The sequence below is a fragment of the Arvicola amphibius genome, chromosome 3 (assembly GCF_903992535.2).
Source record: "Arvicola amphibius chromosome 3, mArvAmp1.2, whole genome shotgun sequence".
Classification (NCBI taxonomy): Eukaryota; Metazoa; Chordata; class Mammalia; order Rodentia; family Cricetidae; genus Arvicola; species Arvicola amphibius.
Window position 1 is genome coordinate 7,092,374 of NC_052049.1, and position 20,250 is coordinate 7,112,623.

At 47.8% G+C, this 20,250-nt stretch overlaps 1 protein-coding gene across 3 annotated transcripts; it reads right to left on the bottom strand.

Annotated features, from left to right (window-relative positions):
* Positions 1 to 1,288: 1,288 nt before the first annotated feature.
* On the bottom strand, positions 1,289 to 18,548 carry Cmbl (carboxymethylenebutenolidase homolog). Of its 3 annotated transcripts, none has more exons than XM_038322411.1 (6): positions 18,411 to 18,548; positions 8,901 to 9,133; positions 6,480 to 6,587; positions 5,121 to 5,263; positions 2,533 to 2,624; positions 1,289 to 1,626 (listed from the first exon to the last, which is right to left on the bottom strand). In XM_038322411.1, exons 2-6 carry the CDS (start codon positions 9,113 to 9,115, stop codon positions 1,447 to 1,449), a joined length of 738 nt encoding a protein of 245 aa, XP_038178339.1. In that variant the 5' UTR covers positions 9,116 to 9,133; positions 18,411 to 18,548; the 3' UTR covers positions 1,289 to 1,446. The 3 variants fall into 3 exon arrangements, with proteins under 3 accessions (XP_038178339.1, XP_038178341.1, XP_038178340.1); XM_038322413.1 differs by having other exon boundaries at positions 18,324 to 18,450; XM_038322412.1 differs by lacking the exon at positions 18,411 to 18,548 and adding an exon at positions 9,669 to 9,714.
* Positions 18,549 to 20,250: the final 1,702 nt, after the last annotated feature.

A 20,250-nucleotide genomic window follows, 5' to 3' on the forward strand; every position in this document is an offset into this window, starting at 1 on the left:
CCTCACAGCTTCCGTGTTGATCAGGTGTCTTAAAGCATCCTTCATCCGCAGAGTTAACCATGGGTTTTGCTTCACAGTTGATGAGATAAGCTACCCATCAGGAAGCAGGGGGGTAGTCCTGGCATGAGTATTTGGGTTGCACAAGCACTGTAGGATTGATGAAACCAGTGCTGGAGACTCTCACATGGCCCCTAGTATGCTGAACAGTGGCCACAGTTAGCTCAGGTGCCAGTCAGAACTGGCATGGGCAGTGCTGTCCCTCTGGTATATGCTTTGAGGGCAGCTGAAACACGGGTACTTTTTGTGGCTGGTGTGGCATAATGCTTAAGCCAGACCCGGTAACCTGGCATTCACTGTTTCAATGGATCCCATGAAAAACAGAACACTGTTGACATCTGGAGCCTTGTTCCTTGCAGACTTAGACTATGAACTCTGCCCTCTACCGCCACCTGTTTAATGGACACTTTTAGCCCGGTCTTGGACAAAAAATACCAGTGCTTGAGGGAAGTGTATGACACAGCAGGATGCTAGCTAGCTTGCCATTTTTTGTCAAAGAAGGCCTGCAAGATGGTTCAGGCTAAAAGTTGCTGCCTTGCATGTGCCATGTGGTGGGAAGACTGCCATGCATTATCCTTTAACCTCTACACATAGTGGCGCATATACACAAGTGTTTGTTTAAAAGTGAAGCTAAAAATTCATAAAGTTTAAAAACATCAGTTTATTAGGTTGAATAATTGGGCCTGTGGGAAAGCAATCCACACCACTCACACTGAAGTGCATATGGGAGGCATTGAGCTTTCCCCAAAGCCCACAGCATCAGGGAGGGTTAACCCACCTAGTTGGTGACTCGTGATCTTTCTGGCTTTGCACATGAATTGTTTTAACAGAGTTCAACTAACAATGTAAGGCCATGTCTGAAAACGTAGCTGCTCCCTGAATGGACCCAGATTCCCCCTAATAATTACAGTTAAACCATCATTTGAGTTCTTCGGGTACCGAACATTTATTAAAAATTTCTATTGTGTCTGTGAGTTCGAGGCCAGCCTGGTCTACAAGAGCTAGTTCCAGGATAGGCTCCAAAGCCACAGAGAAACTCTGTCTCGAAAAACCAAAAAAAAAAAAAAAATTTCTATTGTGCCGGGCAGTGGTGGTGCACACCTTTAGTCCGAGCAATCGGGAAGCAGAGGCAGGCGGACCTCCATGAGTTCGAGGCCAGCCTGGTCTACAAGACCAGGAAAGGTTCCAAAGCTACACAGAGAAACCCTGTCTTGAAAAACCAAAAGAAAAATTTTTCTATTGCGTGTTAAGTATCTTTTAGTTTAGTTTCTTTTGTATTTGTGTTTCAGAAGAATTTTAAGATCCCTATATTTTATGTAAAGTAAGAAATCAGATGGCTAATTATTCCCAAGAAAATCTGAATGACAGCTGCCCTGTGCTTGAGTACTGTTACATGTACTTGTTCAGCCACTCAATGAGATTCCTCCTCGCCTCCTCAATGTAGGGCTTGTCAGCAGGGGAGCAGTCTTCTCTCTTCCGATGCACAAAGCCATGAGTTTGCCCAGAAAATGTTTTAACTTGGTAATTAACTATGCAGTGTTTTTTCAGTTTCTGAGTCAGCACGGAGACCTAGTGCACCAAAAAAAAAAAAAAAAGGTGAGATGGTGTGACATTAACCCTGAGCTGACACACTGCACAGTAAACAGGGTCCACAGCTGCTGAACTGACTCACGGTTCCTAGCCTCTGTCAGAGGAATTGCAGAGCAGGGTAAGGTTGGTGGCACACCAGTTAACAGAAGCTCCTACATTATGCCTGGGGCTGAGACCCAACAAATCAAAAGTTCACTGGGCTTGGTGGTGGACATTCTTATCCCCAGCGGAGAAGCAGAGGCAGGCAGATCTCTGCCTGAGGCCAGCCAGGTCTCTGTCATGAGACCTTAGTCTAAAAAGGATGGATGCATGTATGAAGCCTGCTGGGTGCAGTCTCCTACAGCATCAGGCAGGGCAGGCATTCAACACAACTGCCCTACTGACAGTCTAGCATAGCAAAGCACAATGAGACTTGCTGGTTTCCTTAGTGACCATGGGGCTGTTGGTAAGATGTTCTTTATCCCAGCTATCAACATCATGAGACCTTATACAGGAGTAGCCTCTGCCAGGAAAAGAGCTGAAGTTTGGCCTTCTATATGTTACTTTCACACTAGAGTAAAATTAAAGCAACTGATCTGAAGCTGAGGACTGTTGAGAATGGTTTACAAATGACTGCTTTAACTTAGACTTTCCTTATCAACTTCCTGGGCTTTATCTTGTCATATATGTCATTATATGGTACCAGTGGCCTACTGTAGGGACCTTTCCTTCTCAGTGAATAGGTGGTGTCAGGAACATTTCCTTCAGCTCTCACTCTGAACAGACCCAATCTGGGCTCAAGTTCCAGTCTTTAGTAAGTTTTCATCATTGGAAACAGTTACAATGATGAATGCGTTCTTTGGAACTTTTAAGTGTCAGGATACGCTATGAAGGCTGCCCACTCACCTGCTCAAGTGGGATCACGGCATCATTTTCCGCAAAAATGAACAACGTCGGGTTCTTCAAATTATAAACATCTTCACTGTCTTTGATGATGCCTGGGAAGAGTTGAGGGAGATTGACTGCCACAGAAAGCTGCCTCGATTTGGTGTGGTTTTTAACAAAGAAAAGCATGTATTAAGAGATTTCCAGCCGGGCGGTGGTGGCGCAAGCCTTTAATCCCAGCAGAGGTAGGCAGATCTCTGAGTTCAAGGTCGCCTGGTCTACAGAGCCAAGTGCCAGAACAGGCTCCAAAGCTACACAAAGAAACCTTGTCTTTAAAAGAAAAGAAAAATTTCCGTGTGGTGGGGGAGGTGGACGTGCGTGTGTTTCTGTGCACGTCCACGTGGGGTCTGGTCTGTGCACGTGTGTATGCAGTGTTGCTCTCCATCCTGCTTTTTGCTACAGGGTCTCATTGACCTAGAGCTCAGAGGTTTCTAGACTGACCAGTGGTCTTGAGGAACCTGTCTGTGTGGGGGTGAGGGACTGTCCCCCAGCAGATTTTTATGCAGCTGCCAGGGATCTGGACTCGGGTTTTTATGGATATGCAATCAGTACTCCCGGCATTAACCATCTTCCTAGCCCTTGGTTTATTTCCACAGGAGCCTGACCTATGAACTGGGAAAGTGCAGCTGACTAGCCAAACCTTTGTACTGTTCGTACTCTGTGCCTTGTTCATCAGGAACCAAACTGCTGTGGGCTGCTTAGTATCTGAGGACAGCAATCTGAGAGGTGCTCCCTCTCGAGGTGGCTGTTAAGTCGGTCAGGTCATAATTTTCAAACCATTGCCCTAGAAATTTCTATATAGGCCCCACTTATTCTGGTTTCAATGAACTAGACAGTTTTATTCATGAGAACAGCAGCCTTGGAGCAGGATATTAATCCAAAAAGACCCCGATGCTCCTCAGGTCATTGTATGACATTCAGTGTCCATCCAAGTACAAAGTATTGACTGCCAGGCCCGGGCAACCCCCAGGTGTTTGCATGGGGGTAAAAGCCCGTCCATGGCCAGCTGGAAGACTGGGCAGGAAATGGCTAGTCAGAGGACTCGCTTGCCACACAGCCTAAGGCCTGAGTTTGATCCCAGAACCCGCATAAAGTTGTCTGGCTTTCACACAGGCGTTGCATGCAGACCCCAACACACTGCGCACAAACACGATCATGATTTTAAAAGGTGTGAGAAAAACAACTTCTTGCTTCCTGCCAGGGTGACAGCACACAGCGTCTCTTCCCCATTACTCCTCTCCAGAAGGCAGCAAGCCACAGGAGGATGGCCAAACTCCCTGCCCAACTCTGGCAAAGCCACATCATGGGTCTGGACATTGGTGGATGTCTCGTGCCCAATTCCTGCCATAACCTTCCACTCACACAACAGCAATCAGCAGGTGGCGCCAGAGAGACGTGCACCCAGAAGCAACCTTCCGATTCACCCATACACACTCTTGGCCTGGTGTATGAGGCCAACTGGTGATTTATTGAATTTGTTTTGTTGGTTGAGAATGGCTCTCACTATATAGCTCATACTGGGCAGAAATTTCCAATCCTGCTTCAGTCTCCCAAATACTGGATTACAAGTGTGTGTGGTTTTTGGTGTGAGTAGTGCCAACTCAAGGAGCCCATTTGCTATACTACAACTTCAAAATAGCAGTCATCTTCCATTTTGACATATTTTAGTCTGGATGCTTTTAAATTGTGCGCTTACTGCTGCTTCTGCCAACAGATACAGAGTTTTATATCATGGCTAGAATAACTTGTCTTCTTCTGGCTAACCTGTAAAAGCTGGAGTGGGAGAAATGGCTCAGCAGTTACCAGCTGCTCCTCCAGAGGACCCCAGATTCAATTCCTAGCACCCCATGGTGACTGACAACCTTCTGGCCTCCATGGGTACCAGGCACAAACATGGTGCACAGACATGTACGTAACATGCCCATACAAAATTTTTAAATTTGCTAATTTTAAAAAAAGTGAAGCCGGGCGGTGGTGGCACACACCTTTAATCCCAGCAGAGGCAGGCCGATCTCTGTGAGTATGACGGCAGCTTGGTCTAAAGAGCTAGTTCCAGGACAGGCTCCAAAGCTACAGAGAAACCCTGTCTCAGAAAACCAAAAGAAAAAAAGAAGGGGGTGAAAGTTGCAGTTTGCACTTTAAAGTGGACTTTGCTTTTTTTTTGTGGGTGTGTACACGCATACACACACTTGCATGCACTTGCATTTACTGTTGCTGGTGCATAGGTGCACGTGTCTGTGGGAGTCAGGAACCCTGGATGTGTTCCTGGGAAGCCTTCCCACCTAGATTTTCGAGACGGGATCTAGGACCAAGTAGGCTAGACAAAGTGCCCAGTAAGCAAAAATATCACCTGTCTCTGCCTCCTTAACATAGGTTCTGGGGACCAAATTCAGGAACTCTATTGCAGGACAAGAACTATACAAACTGAGCCACCTACCTGATTCTGTTTTCAGATCCAGAAAGCCACGCCAAGCTGGCTTACCTCACACCACTGTGTTTTGTACTGCAGCCACCCTCCTTTCACTGAGTAAAATGCACTGGGCACTTACCATAAACAGACACCCCCGCCCTGACTTCCGGGTATCTCAGCATCACGTGGTGCACAACGGTACCCCCCCAGCAGAAGCCTACAATGCCAATCTTCTGGGCATGACACTTTTGTTTCAGATACCTCAGGACAGCCTCGACCTCTCTAGAACAGAAAGAAAGGGCGTTGGAAAGAGAGGGCTGATTCAGGAACCTTCAGGGTTTTGGTGGCCGGATTACCCTGGGTTTTTGTTTGTTTGTTTGTTTGTTTGTTTGTTTTTGTTGTTGTTTTTTCTTGTTTAGTGGTGAGAATAAGAATTCCAGAAAGAAGCTGTAGCTGCAAGGCTGACAGCCTGCTTAAAATAAGAGCGGGAGCCCTGTGGGGAGTGGAAGGCCACGGCCTAGAGCCTAATTACAACCTATCCTGATTTCTTGCCCACCTCTGCTGGCCCTCAGGCCTGTAATTAGCAGATAAAGCTGAGCCTAGCATACTGATAAACAGATAAAAAAAAAACCTTTGGAATGTATCAACTCAATAAAACCCTGTTCTCCACCAATCAGAGAGCTAAGAATACTGTTAAGATAGCATCTGGGCCCTACAGCCGAGATTTCTTTATTCTGCTGCAGCCACCTAATTACTGTTTCCACCAATGTATTTGGAAACTGTCTTCGTTTAGAACTTATCTTGGTTCTGTTACTATAAAACCTTCGGGAAGCTGCTTCCATAGTAGAATGTGGAAACTGGGGTAAACCAAATCTCTGGTTGCAAGTAGTCTGTGGCTTATACCTGACCAACCAGAGAAGAGCAGTCTCCTGGCCTGAATGATGGGTTTGCAGGATGCAGAACCAGTCATAACCTGGGGGATGGGGAGGGGGAGGGACAGAACATGGTGCTCTCCGGGTTGCTGGGAAAGAGGCTATGGAAGACTGGGCTGCCTCTGAGGTGAGAACCTGAGGGTGAAGCCAGCACACAGGGAGTGAGGCTGAGCAGCCAGGGAAGAATGAGAATTGGGGATACCTTTACGCTATGGGCCAATTGCTACTTGAGCCCCCAGCTGATTTCCTTGGTTCTATAAACAATCTTTCTTTGAACTGCTGATCCACTTGGGATAAGTGTCCTAATGCCTGCAAACAAGCACCCATGTGGACACCCGACTTTGAACTCATCCCTTGTAAGGCTGGTGAGCAGCTATGCTTGCTGGGGCAGTGGGGCCAGGAGTGCTTATCAGCCTCCATTCACAGCTCATTGTGTGCCTGCCAGAGCCCAGCTCTTTTGTTGTACTGTTGGAAGGACTTGTCAAGGGCCAAAGGACACCTACCCCACGGCAGGGGGCGGGGGGAGTCTGGTGAAGCCCACCTCCTCCTTGGGCCGTGTTACGTACCGATTGACTTCTCTGGCATTTCTTGATTTTATCCACTCAGGGAAGGTGGACCAGTCAGCAGCTGGGTCCCATGGTTCTCGCCCCACAAAGAAGTCTGGAACAATGGTTCTGTAAAATACGAACATGAATAAGCCTTTGATCACGCCAACTCAATGTTTGTCCAGGCTTATGAAGGTTGCCTTAATTAGTGCCCTGGTAGGCTGCCAATCCCAGGCAGAGGGAAGAAAGGACCTGGGCCATGAAGCCACCCTTAAGTACATAAAGGTCATCTGGAGCCAGGCCAGATTGCCTCAGACTCCACAACCGCAGGTACACAGGCTTCCAGCAGCTTGGGTGAGATACTGCGTTAGCAAGTGAGCCAGCCACCAGCGGGGACACTTCTCAAGAGCTATTCGGGTACAGAAGGAGGCCTGGACTGGTGGGCAAGGGTATGTACCCTCAGATACCCTTCCTTCCTCCATGAAGTTAGCTGTTCTCAGCCAGCTCCGGACTGTCCTGGCCTTGAACACTAGCTTGGACCAAAGGTCATCCCTGAGAAATATGACTAGTCACCGTGATCAAGTAATGTGCCCCACCCCCACCCCTGCCTCTGCACAGGCTACCAAACAGTTTCCTGCCCCAAGAATAAGGTCCACAGCAGGTTCTAGAACAGGCCAGAGAAAAAGTAAACAAGCAAAGGGAAGACTAACAGAGGTTGTCCTCTGCCCTCTATTTACACGCTGTGGTAAGCACGAACACTCACTCGTATACACATATATTCATCATGCACAGATCATAGAGAGGATCAAATGACTGAGGACCCGGCATGGGTAACTGGCACAGTTTGGAAAGCATGGATATTACGAAGAGAAGAGACGGGATTGCACATTGGAGTCCCTACCATTCTCCTAGAAGTCAACTCAGGAGGGATGGAGCCGGGGCCACAGCCTCCCAAAGTAAAGAGTTGGCTGTGGCTGTGATTCAAGGGACCAGCCCCTCCTCCGCTGCACAGCTGGGCAGAGCACCAGGGCCTGGGCCAGAAAGGTCAGGTTCACATCTCAGTAACCCCTGTCCTGTAGTGAGACCCTGGCAAATCACTGACCACTGTCAGCCCTCGCGTTCTTTATGATTTATCTGTACGTGCATGAATGCTTGTTTGCATGTATTATGTACATGCCTGTTGCCTGCAGAGGCCAGAAGAAGGTGTCACATCCCCTGTAACAGTTAGGGACACTTGTGAGCTGCCATGTGTGTCCTCAGAACCAAACCTGAGTTTTCTATCAAGTCATCAAGTACTTTTAACCACTGATCCATCTCTCCAGTCCCTAGCCTCGCATTCTTGATCAAACAGACAGAAATGAGCACTGCCCAGCCCCAGATTGCTTGACGGTGAGTAATTAAGGTCAGGGCCTTGTAAACCCTAATCCTGTTCAATCAGCTGCTTACAGTTCACCCAGAGCAACTAAGAGCCTCTGTCTTTGTGCCTGGACTTCCCAATCTGTAAAATGGGGAAGGTGCTATCCCTTCCACCCAGGACGGCTGCAAGGGTTAGGGTCCCTCTGCACGTGGGCTTTAGAGGTTTATTTAGAGACTTCCCCCTGGAAACTGGCCCACTCTCCTCAAGGTCGTCTCTTCATCCCTAGGTTGGTTTGTATCAAAGCTCAGTGGGGGAAGAAGACAGGCTCACCCTGGACTTCCAACTTTCTGGGGACTATGAACTCAAGTTCCCAGAAAAGAAGCCACCTCACCTATGCAAAATGGGGCGCTAGACTAGTAAACTGATTGGAGCTTCACCACTGTGGAGAATTCGGGGTGCTGCAGGTCCAGAGCCCAGGTCCCCTGGGTGTCTTCAGCCTCCTCATCTACTCAGCACCGTCTTTGTCAGACCCAACACCCTGTGACTGTCAGCTAAATCACCTTGGAATGCAGTCACAGGGCAGTAGCATCCACTGACACAATCTCTAAGCGCTATCAAGTGACACCACAGCAGCAGGCTTTGCTAGAACTCACCTACCTGATAGTTCCACCCACGTACTTTTTTAAAAGTGCCTTGACCTGTGACTTTCTTTTGTTCTGAGTCACCTTCCACTGAGACCTGTGAAACCCACCCTTAGGCTGGGGTGCTTGAGTGTGCACAGGTGTGTTGGCCTGTGCCTGGGTGGAACCCTTTGTGGGGACCCTCTGTCCAACACGTCTGTAGGGTCAGATACCACTGGGGACCTGATGCCCAGGGATCCTGTTGGGAAGACTTGGCTCCATCAGGTCAGTGTTAAATTTCAAAGGATAGCTCCCAGTTCCCATGACTGAGATAAGGAAACAGATCACGTAAACGAGAATACAGCTCAGGCTGCGTTAGGCTTTTGGGTTTGTCTTTCTGAAGGGAACAAAGCAGGCCACAGAGATTCACATGAATTGAAGCAAAGAAGAGAACTTCATACGTACGTGTATCCGTTTCCAGCAATCATGTCGGCCACATACCGGGTGTTGGGCAGCTGCCAGCCATATATATCCTGGACGACAATCACAGCTTTGCCTGCATCCACGGGGGATTTGGTGATATATGCCCTGATGTGCTCGACCTGAACTTCCTGGCCCATGCCACCATACTCTAGCTTGTGACCAATGTCACACGGACAGGGGTTAGCTTCATTAGCCATTGGGGTCTTGATGTCAGGCTACAGAGGAAATAAAATATGCATTACATGCTGACTGGTACAGATCTAAAGATAATCTATACTAGATAAATTATCATCAAAATTTATAGAAAAACATCTAACTCCTGTGTGACATTTATTCTGAAATAACTTGGTGGTGTGTCCGCTGATGTTGACTGTGAATTTGACTGGATTAAGAGACACCTAGGGGTTTAGTGAGCCTGCCATCTCCAGAGACAATTAATTCATAGTATTAGGACTGTTTAACAGATTGGTCCCTTGATGGTTTTGTATCAGGACATACACAGGTGATGCCCTCATGAAGCATTGGCCAGGACAGTCTTTTCAAACGGATATGAACAAACTTTCCCTATAGTAACTTTGGTATAAATCTCTACAAATATGTTATGTAAATGTTACAAGTTTGATGAAAGACCAAACTGGAAACATAACTCACTTACTAAAGCACTCAGCTGAAGAAGGATGCTTAGAAGAAATCCCACACTAACTCAGAACTGATAATAATAGAGGGTTATTTATTTAGGGGTAGACTCACAAATCAGAATCCTCTGCTGGAACGGAAAACAGCAACCGAATCCCACAGCCGGGGGAAAAAAAGTCCAGATGAGCTTTACATTGGCATAAATAGCATTAGAGGCCACGCCCAAGTGGGCGGGTAACTTAAAGGCTACTGGCTATAGGATTTCCTACAGCACCGGCTAGAGTGCATGGAACCCAACGTTAGATCCCTGTCATAAGCCAGGTGTGGTGTGCACCCGGAAACCAGCCAAGTCAGGCAAGCACGGGGAATAACAACTTAAGACTCCACTCAGGTTGAGATAGGCATACACCTCCCTTCTGATAGCACACCTAACAGCCTGGAAACCTTCCCTGTACATATGTGCACACATACCCACTCTGAACAAGGCACACAGCAACCAAGACTCCCCCTGGCATCAAGCTGTGTGCATAGCCCCTCGGAACAATGGAATAAGTTTCTCCTCTCCTTACAGTCTTCATACTTAGATTCTATTCAGTCATGCTCCAGTTATGTTACAGTAGGAGAGGCTGGTCTGGTTTCAACTGGTTTGGTGGGGGGCAGCATTTGCAGTAAAGCTCTATCTTCTAACAGAACTTTTAGGAAGATTCCTTGGTTTGCCGTCTTGTGCCTAATCACTACTGAGCATACATATGATTAAAATCGGGTACATTGTGGGAAGAGATGTGCACAATAAAGAAAAGACTACAGAGCTTAAAAACTGAAGTAGAGAATCACACAGAAAAAGAAAGAAAAAGGAAGGTCCAGGCATAGCGGTACATGCCTTTAATCCCAGCACTTGGGAGTTAGATGAGGGAGGATCTCTTCCAGTTCAAGGCCAGCCTGATCTACATAGTTCCATGACAGCCAGAGTAACATAGTAAGACCCTGTCTTAAAACAAACACAAAATATAAGACCACCCAAATCATCCCCCTTGACTAAACACTCCCTCCTCTCAAACTCTACAAAAAGAAGGCCCACGCCATGATCAGAGTTGTCAGGTGCTTTCTCAACCCTGTGCTCTACTGCCACTCTTGATGGTGGAGCCGACCTGTTCTGTTGTTTTGTTTTAAATAACATTGCCTAGTGTTTACGGATTCATGCAAACCTTTATTTCAAGTCCTTGAATAAGAGACAGATAGCCTGAACATGCCTGGTCCAGACCCTGAGCAGTTACCCTGACTGGTAACTGGACCAGCATTTAGGAGGTAGTGGCAGAAGGATGAGAAGTTTAAGGTTATCCTCAGCTACATGGCAGACCATGGGAGAGACCATGTCTCAAAACTAATTCGCTAAATATAACAAGAACATAATAAGAACTCAAAGGGTTTAGAAATCAGCTACAATGGAAGCCGTACATACTTAGGTCAGTAAGTCAGTACATTGCACTGCAGAGAACTGTCCAGTCCACACTGCAAGTATTCAGGAAGACAGAGTGAAAATGAGTTCCGCCCCAATGAGACACATGAAATGAGGCCCCCTAGGCTGTCACAAAATACAGCAGATTAAAAGCAATGGCGTGGTCCTGCAGAATGAGGGATCGAGGAGCCCATGATCCTGCAGACTGAGGGACTGAGGAGCCCATAGTCCTGCTGACTGAGGGAGCGAGGAGCCCATGGTCCTGCAGACTGAGGGACCGAGGAGCCCATGGTCCTGCAGACTGAGGGACGAGGAGCCCATGGCCCTGCAGACTGAGGGACCGAGGAGCCCGTGGTCCTGCAGACTGAGGGACTGAGGAGCCCATGGTCCTGCTGACTGAGGGAGCGAGGAGCCCATGGTCCTGAAGACTGAGGGACCGAGGAGCCGTGGTCAAAGTGGCAGTCACTCTGTTGTCTGTGGCAGGCACTCTTTCTGACACCACCTCCCTCCTGTGTCCTCACATGGGAGGAGCGGACAGACAGTCCTCTGGAGTCTCTTACGAGAGTGCTCATAAAATCCTAAGAGGAGCTGGGCCCTTGTGACCTTTCCTCTCCCACAGGCGCCACCTCCTGCTAAAGTCGCCTTCAGGATAACATTTCTGTGTGATTACTTTGAAAGCACACGTACATTCAGATCTAACAAATCCTTCAAAGAGATAAACAACAGAAGAAACTGAGAACATTAAATCCTGAATCTTTGAAGAGTTCTAAACCAGGCTCATACACAGCCAAGATGTGAGTGAGAGAAAAAGAGAGAGAGGGAGAGGAAGAGAGAGAGAAGGGGGAAGAAGGAGAGAGAGGAATAACACAGAAGGAAGCGTGGGTCGTGCTCAGAGGAGCAGTGGAAAGGAAGTAAAAAACAAATTTAAAAAAATAAAATGTAGCCGGGCGGCGGTGGCACACGCCTTTAATCCCAGCACTCGGGAGGCAGAGGCAGGCGGATCTCTGTGAGTTCGAGACCAGCCTGGTCTGCAAGAGCTAGTTCCAGGACAGGCTCCAAAGCTACAGAGAAACCCTGTCTCGAAAAACCAAAAAATAAAAAATAAAAAATAAAAAAATAAAATAAAATGTAAAAGGTGTTCACACCTGAAGAATGTTCCCCAAGGTTGTCTTGGGGCTCTCATATACACCTGTACATGTGAACACACAGACACATGCACAAAGAAATAAAACATAAGCCATCTGGAATTAGTGGTAAAAGTCCAGGGAGCCAAGGAGGGGGACTGTGGAAGAGCAGAGCTGCTTCATTTGCTCACAGAACTACAGAGAGGTGGGAACGGGGTGGAGAGGACAACAGGACACTGTTCTAGACACCCTAAGCCTTGTTTGTCCACTAAGGTGTCAGGTGCACAGAAAGGCACAGTGGGGTTCTGTAGAGTCAACCCAGAGGCCAGCAAGACACAGTCGATCCACATGGGAAGGACAGACTGGCCAGGGAAGGAATAACAGTCACATGGAGTGGCCCAGCTGAGAAAACAAGTCACAGGGACCCCTCACTGCACAGCACAGATCACACTCCAAGACTCGGAATCCAGCAGAGGATGCAGAATTAGCCTGTTCCATGCACATGCAGGGGACATCTTTCCTAACATTGGACTAAGGCCTGATTTCTTAAATGAGACCTCAAACTCATACTATCATCAAGGAAAAAGATTATCAAATTTCAGTTTACTTTAACTAACTGCTCAGGAATTTAAAAAAAAAAAAGTGGGACTGGTGCTGTGGGACAATGGTCTGTACCCTGTCTCTTGTGTTTAAAAAAAAACACTGATTGGCCAGTAGCCAGGCAGGAAGTAAAGGCAGGCCAACCAGTCAGGAAGTAGAGGCGGGGCAATGAGAATTCTGAAAGAGGGAAGTTTCAGTCTGCAGTCGTCACCCAGACACAGAGGAAGCCAGACACAGAGCAAGCAAGATGTGACTGCCTCATCAAAAAAGTGCCAAGCCACATGGCTAACATAGACAAGTATTATGGGCTAATATAAGTTATAAGAGTTAATAAGAAGCCTGAGCTACTGGGCCAATCAGTTTATAATTAATGTAGACCTCCGTGTGTTGATTTTGGGACTAAATGGCTATGCGGTCTTATGGGACAGAAACCTTGGTCAACAGACTATACAGATGATTCAGTGCCTAAAAGCACTGACTGTTCTTGCAGAGGACCTGAGTTCAGTTCCTAGGATTCAGGTTAGGTGACCTGGAACTCCAGTTCCAGGAGATCTGAGGCCCTCTGACCCTTGGGACACAATATGCACACAGTGCACATAAACTTACGCAGGCACACACACACAGAGAGATAGTGAATCATTTTTTAAGGAATAAAACCAAGCCGAGTACACTTTACCCCAGCACTCGGAAGGCAGAGGCAGACAGATCTCCATTAATCTGAGGCCAACCTGGTCTATAGAGCGAGTTCCCAGTTGGGGCTACATACAGAGAAATGTCTCAAAAACAAAACAACAAAACAAAAACAAAAAAATAAATAAAACTACAGAAAACTGAACATTAAGTAGATATGAAGATGTGAAGGACTGCGGCTATGCTGGGTGAGGGAGGGTACCGTGGCAGCAGGGCAGGATCCTATCTTTCAGAGACAGATGAGGATATCTGGGACTTGTTTCCCTATGTGGTGGGTGAGGAGGGGAGATAGCCTCTGTTTCATCAGTCTTCAGTGGGTTGTGAGTTCAAGGTTGCCCTAGTCTCTCTACTTAGATAGTACAAGTTTCCAAATGTTCACTATAGAGAAAACAATAAAGTTACTAAGAAATAATTAGGATGAATGACAAGATTAAAAGGCAAAGGGTGTGGTGATACATACCTTTAATCAGGAGATACAAATGATCAGTGCTCTTGAGCATGAGGCCAGACTGGCACACACACACACACACACACACACACACACACACACACACACATATTAAAAGGTGCTGAGCAGTGGCGGTGCACACCTTTAATCCCAATACTCGGGAGGTAGAGGCAGGTGGATCTCTGTGAGTTCAAGGCTAGCCTGGTCTACAAGAACTAGTTACTAGTTCCGGGACAGCTGGAGCTGTTACACAAAGAAACCCTGCCTCGAAAACAACAAAAAACTATTAAAAGACTCCATAAAAAGTCAGATATTTCATACAAGGAGAAGAAACAACATAGACTAGATGTGTGTCCTGTGTCCTAGAGAAAGTCACAGGGAGATGTGCACACACTACCACACATTAGTGAAGAAACAACATTCTTTTCATTGTTGTTGATTTTTAAGACAGGGTTTCTCTGTGTAAAAGCTCTGGCTGTCCTGGGAACTTGCTTTGTGGACTAGGCTGGCCTTGAACTCACAAGGCAGATCTCAGTGAGTTCGAGGCCAACCTGGTCTACATGCTGAGTTATAGGACAAACAGAGCTACATAATGAGACCCCGTCTCAAAAAACACAGACGCATAATAGGGTTGCGGGAAGGTGATACTGGCCTATATCTGTGGTTCTCAATCATCCTAACAAGTCAGGAAAAGAGCACCCTATACACTGCTCTGGGCAGAGGGGAAATCTTCCAAACAAGACAGAAGGAAGCAAGCAAGAAGGCTGAGAAAGGCAAGGGGAGCAAGCTGGTAGACAGCATTCCTCCATGCCCCTGCTTCAGTTCCTGCATCAAGGCTCCTGCACTGAGTTCCTGCCTCGACTTCCCTCAGCGTTGAATGGTGATGTGAAGGCCAAATAAACCCTTTGCTGTCCAGCTATCTTTTGGTCATGGTGTTTGATCGCAGGAGGATTACAAGCTGGCATGGAAGCCAGCCTGGGTGAGAGACCCTATCTCAAAACAAAAGAAGAGAAAGAAGGAAGGAACTGGTCCCAGGAGCTGCTTTCTTACCTGTGCTCGCCTGTGAGGACCCAGGAGAGTCTAGCCTCTCCAAGGCAACTGGTAACGGGCTCTTTTGACTTGAGCTCCAATTACAAAAGGAATTTTTACATCCAGGAGTGCCAAGGTTTTTCTCCCACAGAATGGGATAAAGCCAACATAGGCCCAAGAATGCCATGTGTGGAAGGCTGGAGTCCTGCCCGGCTCTTTCACATGGTCTCAGCTCCCGAGCCCAGCCTGTGAAGCAGGAGCCAAATGTATTCTGGACAGAGCAGGCAGCTTCTACCCACGGTCTGGCCTGTTGGGGTCCAGGTTAAGAATCGGGAAGGTGCGTTTGACCCTTGGCAGCCCATGTTTTCTGGGTCTATCTGCAGGATTTTTGCTTTGTCCCATAACACATTTTCTATAAGACAGAGTTCAGGATAAAGTAAAGGCCTCACTCCCATACAGACATAAAAACTAGACTCACTCAGGGACAGTGAGACTAGCTAGTTTCAAGAATCAAAGGATCTGAGTGGGGACAAACCATGGGACTCTAGGCTTCTGAGCTCAAGGGCAGCACAAAGTACTTCTCAGTTTTATTACTAAAGCAAGAAAAACGCAAGATGACCTTTACAATCAGCTTAAGCAAGGTAATGCACCTGGTGCTATACCTTATCATCTTTGGTCCTGTGGTGAAAAGAGCCAGGAATATTCTCCCCAGGCCTTTGCCTTTACCACAAAGATACTGTGGACATACCAGGGCATTCCTTCATGTCCTTGCTTTTGGCTACATTCACTTATGATCGTTTATGCAATTTTTTCCTGAAGGCCACCTTGTGTGAAGAACATTCTGCACTCTGCCCCATCCATAGCTCACTATAAGTTCGCACCTGGGGTGACGGGAGAGAAAGGGGGAGATGCTCTAACTGGCTGGAGTGCATGCCCCCCCATGAAGGTGGGATGAAGTTCACATGGATACAAGTTTTCTTTCCAAGGAAGGGAGGAAGGAGATTAATTGTGTAACAAGCAGGATGTAATTTAGAAATTTATCAGTCTACCAGTTACCCATGACCTAGAATTGCAAAATGACTCGGATACACAGAATAGGGCTGGACTCCAAAGAACCAGAGAGTGAGCCAAAGAGGAAGGACACTTTGCACTGAAGCAAGGCCTCTTCTGCACGGGAGCGGGAGGGTTCCTGTACCTCCCATATAGGGATAGGCTCATTAACTGTGTGTTTGAGGACACACCCTTAGATCAGGCCCATAGTTGCCACTGGCAGAGCCTCCAGAACTCAGGGAGCTCTTGGTGGCACCAGGAAATATAAGGACATTCCCTATGGAGGACATTCTGATGATTACGCCTCTGGCCAGAGCTACAGTGGCTAGCAGCACAAAGTTCTGGCTTCCCCATAAACATTCACGGAAGGCACTGCAAATGTATAAATCTCTTGCAGCAGGACATACGTTGCCCCTACAAGCCTGCCTCCCACAGGCAAATTCCTCTGTAAATTACCAGCCAAAAGACAAGGTGGGCTGGGTGTATCACTCAGCTGGTGGGGTGCTGGGGCTCCAATCCCCAGATCTCCCAAAATACAGCATGGTGGCACAGACCTGTAATCTGAGCACTGCGGGGATGGAGAGCAAGGTTGGGGTTGTCCTTTGCTACACAGGGAACTTGAGGCCAGCCTAGGCTAGTTAGTGACCCTGTCTTTAAAAATAAAAACAAGTCACTTGTGGTTTCGAATGCCAGTAGGATTTGCTGAAGAAGGCAAAGACAGAAGTTTGAGGCCAGCCTGGGCTACTCGTTTAGCTGGGCAGTTGTGGCACACACCTTTAATCCCAGCATTCTGGAGGCAGGGGCAGGCAGATCTCTGTGAGTCTGAGGCCAGCCTACTCTACAGAGTGAGGTACAGGACAGCCAGGGCTATACAGAGAAACTCTGTCTTGAAAAATGAGGGGGAGGACTCAAAGAGGATTCCTGTTGTAGGTGTGATATGCAAATTTCAAGGGCTTCTTCAGCCCACCCAAGAGCTCATCCCTACATCCCTCATCCCTACAAGGGCTCCCTCATCCCTCCAAGGGCTCCATAAGCCCCTCCAAGGGCTCCATCAGTCCCTCTAACGACTCCCATATCTCCTCCAAGGGCTTCCCATGCCTCATTTCTCACAGGCACCTCTCTGGGGTCTTCCTTTACTAGATATAAGTCTGCACTTTCTGACTTTGTTGAGCCAGCTAGGACATCTGTCTCCTCTGTCATGACAAACACAAAACATGTTTATTTTTACACCTGCCTGGAGAAACCTTTTGTGGGAAACAGTCTTTTAGCAGCAGAACTCAGTATCACGTCCCCCCTGGAGTCAGACCGGTCAGTAAACCATGTCGGAATGTGAGCTTCCTGACTTCGTAATATTTAAGGATGTGTGTAGCTCAGAAGTCAGATCACACAATGAAGTTGACCAAAAGAAATGGGGGGAAAAAAAGTTCACCAAGCTGAAGGCACAAACAGGATTGCAAAAGCAATGTTTACAAATAAGAATCATAAGACAGGGCTCAGGATGCATTTGATTTTGTAGAAAACTGGTGTTTAACAGGGAGGCCTTGGCAGTTTGCCAGGTCAAATGTTGCAGAAACTCCACTGCTCTTGATTTTGAGTCCTGCCCGGGGGAAGGCAGAGCCAACTCTTAACCTTAGGTGATTCTGCTGTCCCTCTTCCAAGTACTTAGCTTTCCTGACTGTGCCAGCAGTTTGCAAGAGGTCTATTGTTTGGATGGCAGTAGATAGAAAGCTAAGGTAAGAGGCACGTAGCAACCTCTTTAAACATGCCAATCACAGCCCTGCCTTTGGCCTGTTCTCTGCTGCAGGCCCAGCAGGCTGTCCTGCGTGTGTGCGTGCACAGGGCTCCTTTCTGACTCTCCTGTTTTAAATGGGCTCTGAAAACAACAGGTGGCCTTTTCTGTCAGCAAGTGGATATAAACTGCATCAGCCAGTCTCTTCAGCCTGGGTCAGACCCAGTGGCCATGCAGTGTAAAACCGCACTGTCTGTCTTGGCAAGACTGACCCGCCATCTAGGATGTCGGATTCTCATATGACAGCACCTCTTCGCAGCACAGATCTTCCAGACGTGGGTACTGATTTTGATGCAAAGGTGCTGTTTGTTCACGGTTCCATATTCACAAAAACCATACAATCAAAAGACCCGGCCTAAAAATAGTATTTAAGGGGAGGGAGAAAGTTTCCTTGGGAACACAAGTTGGTCTACAGGCTCTCAGCTGTTTTAAAAGCTGACATCTGAACACCTACATGAAAGTATACTCATAAGTAAAGGGTGGCTGCCTAGGTCTGGATCAGGGTGTGGTCCTTGTCTTTTTGCAAGGACAAATATACAGTCATGAAAGTTCATTTGGAAAACGGACTTGGAAAGTGTCTCACCTCTACACCAGCAAAAACCCTTTGCTTCAATGCAAACCCACACACAAGGTCCAGCAGGCTTGTTGGTCCCCAGCGACCTGCACCTACCTTGTCTGGTGGTGAAGAAAGAGGCAGGCAGCGGGAGACAGACACTCTGGAGCTAATTGCGAGGGGAGGGACGTGCAGAGGGAGGGAGGAGCCTCGTCCAGCACGGGAAGTGGACGCGGTGACGGGCGGCCCGGTGACCTGTATTCCGGGGGAAAGTCCAAGCCAAGGGAGCAGGGGAGGAGGAAGAAAAGGAGGAGACCTGAAATCGGGGTCTGCAGTGACCGCGAAGGGGCTTGCTCTGGGATGGCGGCAAGAGAGGGCGGGGTGGGAAGAGAGGTGATAGGAGAAAAGCAAGGGCCTGAGGAGACAGGGAGGGGAGCCTGGGATGCTGCCCGGTGCCTGTCTGCTGGGACCTGTGCTTCTCGGCTGTCAATCACAATCAGGCTATGTCAAGGAATAAGCTACTATATTTGTGTACTTAACTCCCATGTCCATGTTCTCTTCATGTGACTTGGGTCACTAAGGAGGAAGGAAAGTAGTGAAAGAAAACCCCGAGAAAAGAAGATGGAGTGGGTAGCAGCTTCCTGTTGCCCCAACCTTCCCCCAACATCCCCAAACAAAGGCAAGGAAACTGTGTTAATTTTTCTGTGCAGTCGCGAAGATGGGCGTGCAGGCTTGTGACCTTGCTCTGGGCAGCCCCGTCTTCAAGACAAGCTAGACGGTACAAACAAAAAGAGCCCCGAGAGCAGGCATGTCTTTGCTAAGAGAGGTGACTCACAGCAGAGATCCCTGAGCTCCGTTCAACACCTCAGGTGGGACAGGATTGTTCCTCTGTTATGAACTGTCAAAAGCCAGCACAATGGAGGGGAGGGTGCCCTTCATCAGTTTTCCACTAAATCAATTTTTTTTCTCCTCAGAAAGTGTGTGTGTGAGAGAGAGGGAGATTTATTTGGGTTTGTTTGTTTTATTTTCATTTTTTAACTTTGTGTATGGGTATTTTGCCTGCAGGTGTGTCTGCGTGCCTGGTGCCCCTAGAGGCCAGAAGAGAGCAGTGAACCCCCTGGGACTGGAGTAATAGACAGTTGTGAGCCCCTGTGTGAGTGCTCAGAACCAAGCCTGTGTTCTCTGGAAGAACCGCAAGGCCGCAAGGGCTCTTGACTGCTGAGCCGTCTTTCCAGCCTCTGTTTGTTTGTTTGTTTCTGAGACTGAGTCTCCCTGTGTGAAGGCCAGGTTGGCCTTGAATTTGCCCTCTGTAGCTTTAGGGCCTGTCCTGGAACTAGCTCTTGTAGACCAGGCTGGCCTCGAACTCACAGAGATCCGCCTGCCTCTGCCTCCCAAGTGCTGGGATTAAAGGCCTGTGCCACCACCGCCTGGCTTGCCCTATAGTCTTGTCTGGCCTTGAACTCCTGATATTCCTGCCTCCCAAGTGCTGGGCCGCGGTATGTGTCACAACACAAACTATATGACTTTTCCTCCCTTCTCTCTTTTTTAAAATGTGTGTGTGTGTGTGTGTGTGTGTGTGTGTGTGTTTTGCCTGCATGTTGAATGAAATAAGGACATGACCACTCCATGGTATGGTTAAGAAGGTTCTTATTGCAGATACGAGGGAGAGAACATCAGAGGCTCTTGGAAAAGTCCAGATTGAATACAGTGAGCAGAATGGACCGGGTCCATGAGAGGAGGGGGGGGGGTGACGTAAGAATGGAGAAAAGAGAGAGGGGTCAAGAAAGGAAAGAACCAACAGAATTAAGAGAGAGAATGTGGCTGAAATGGTAGGGTTCTATAGGAAAGAGAAGTTAGACAAGGGAGGGAATGAGAGGAGATGGGAGGGAAGGAGAAGAGAGGTAGTAGGAGGGGAGGGGAGGGAAAGTCAAGTCCCTGGGCATGATAAAAAAAAAAA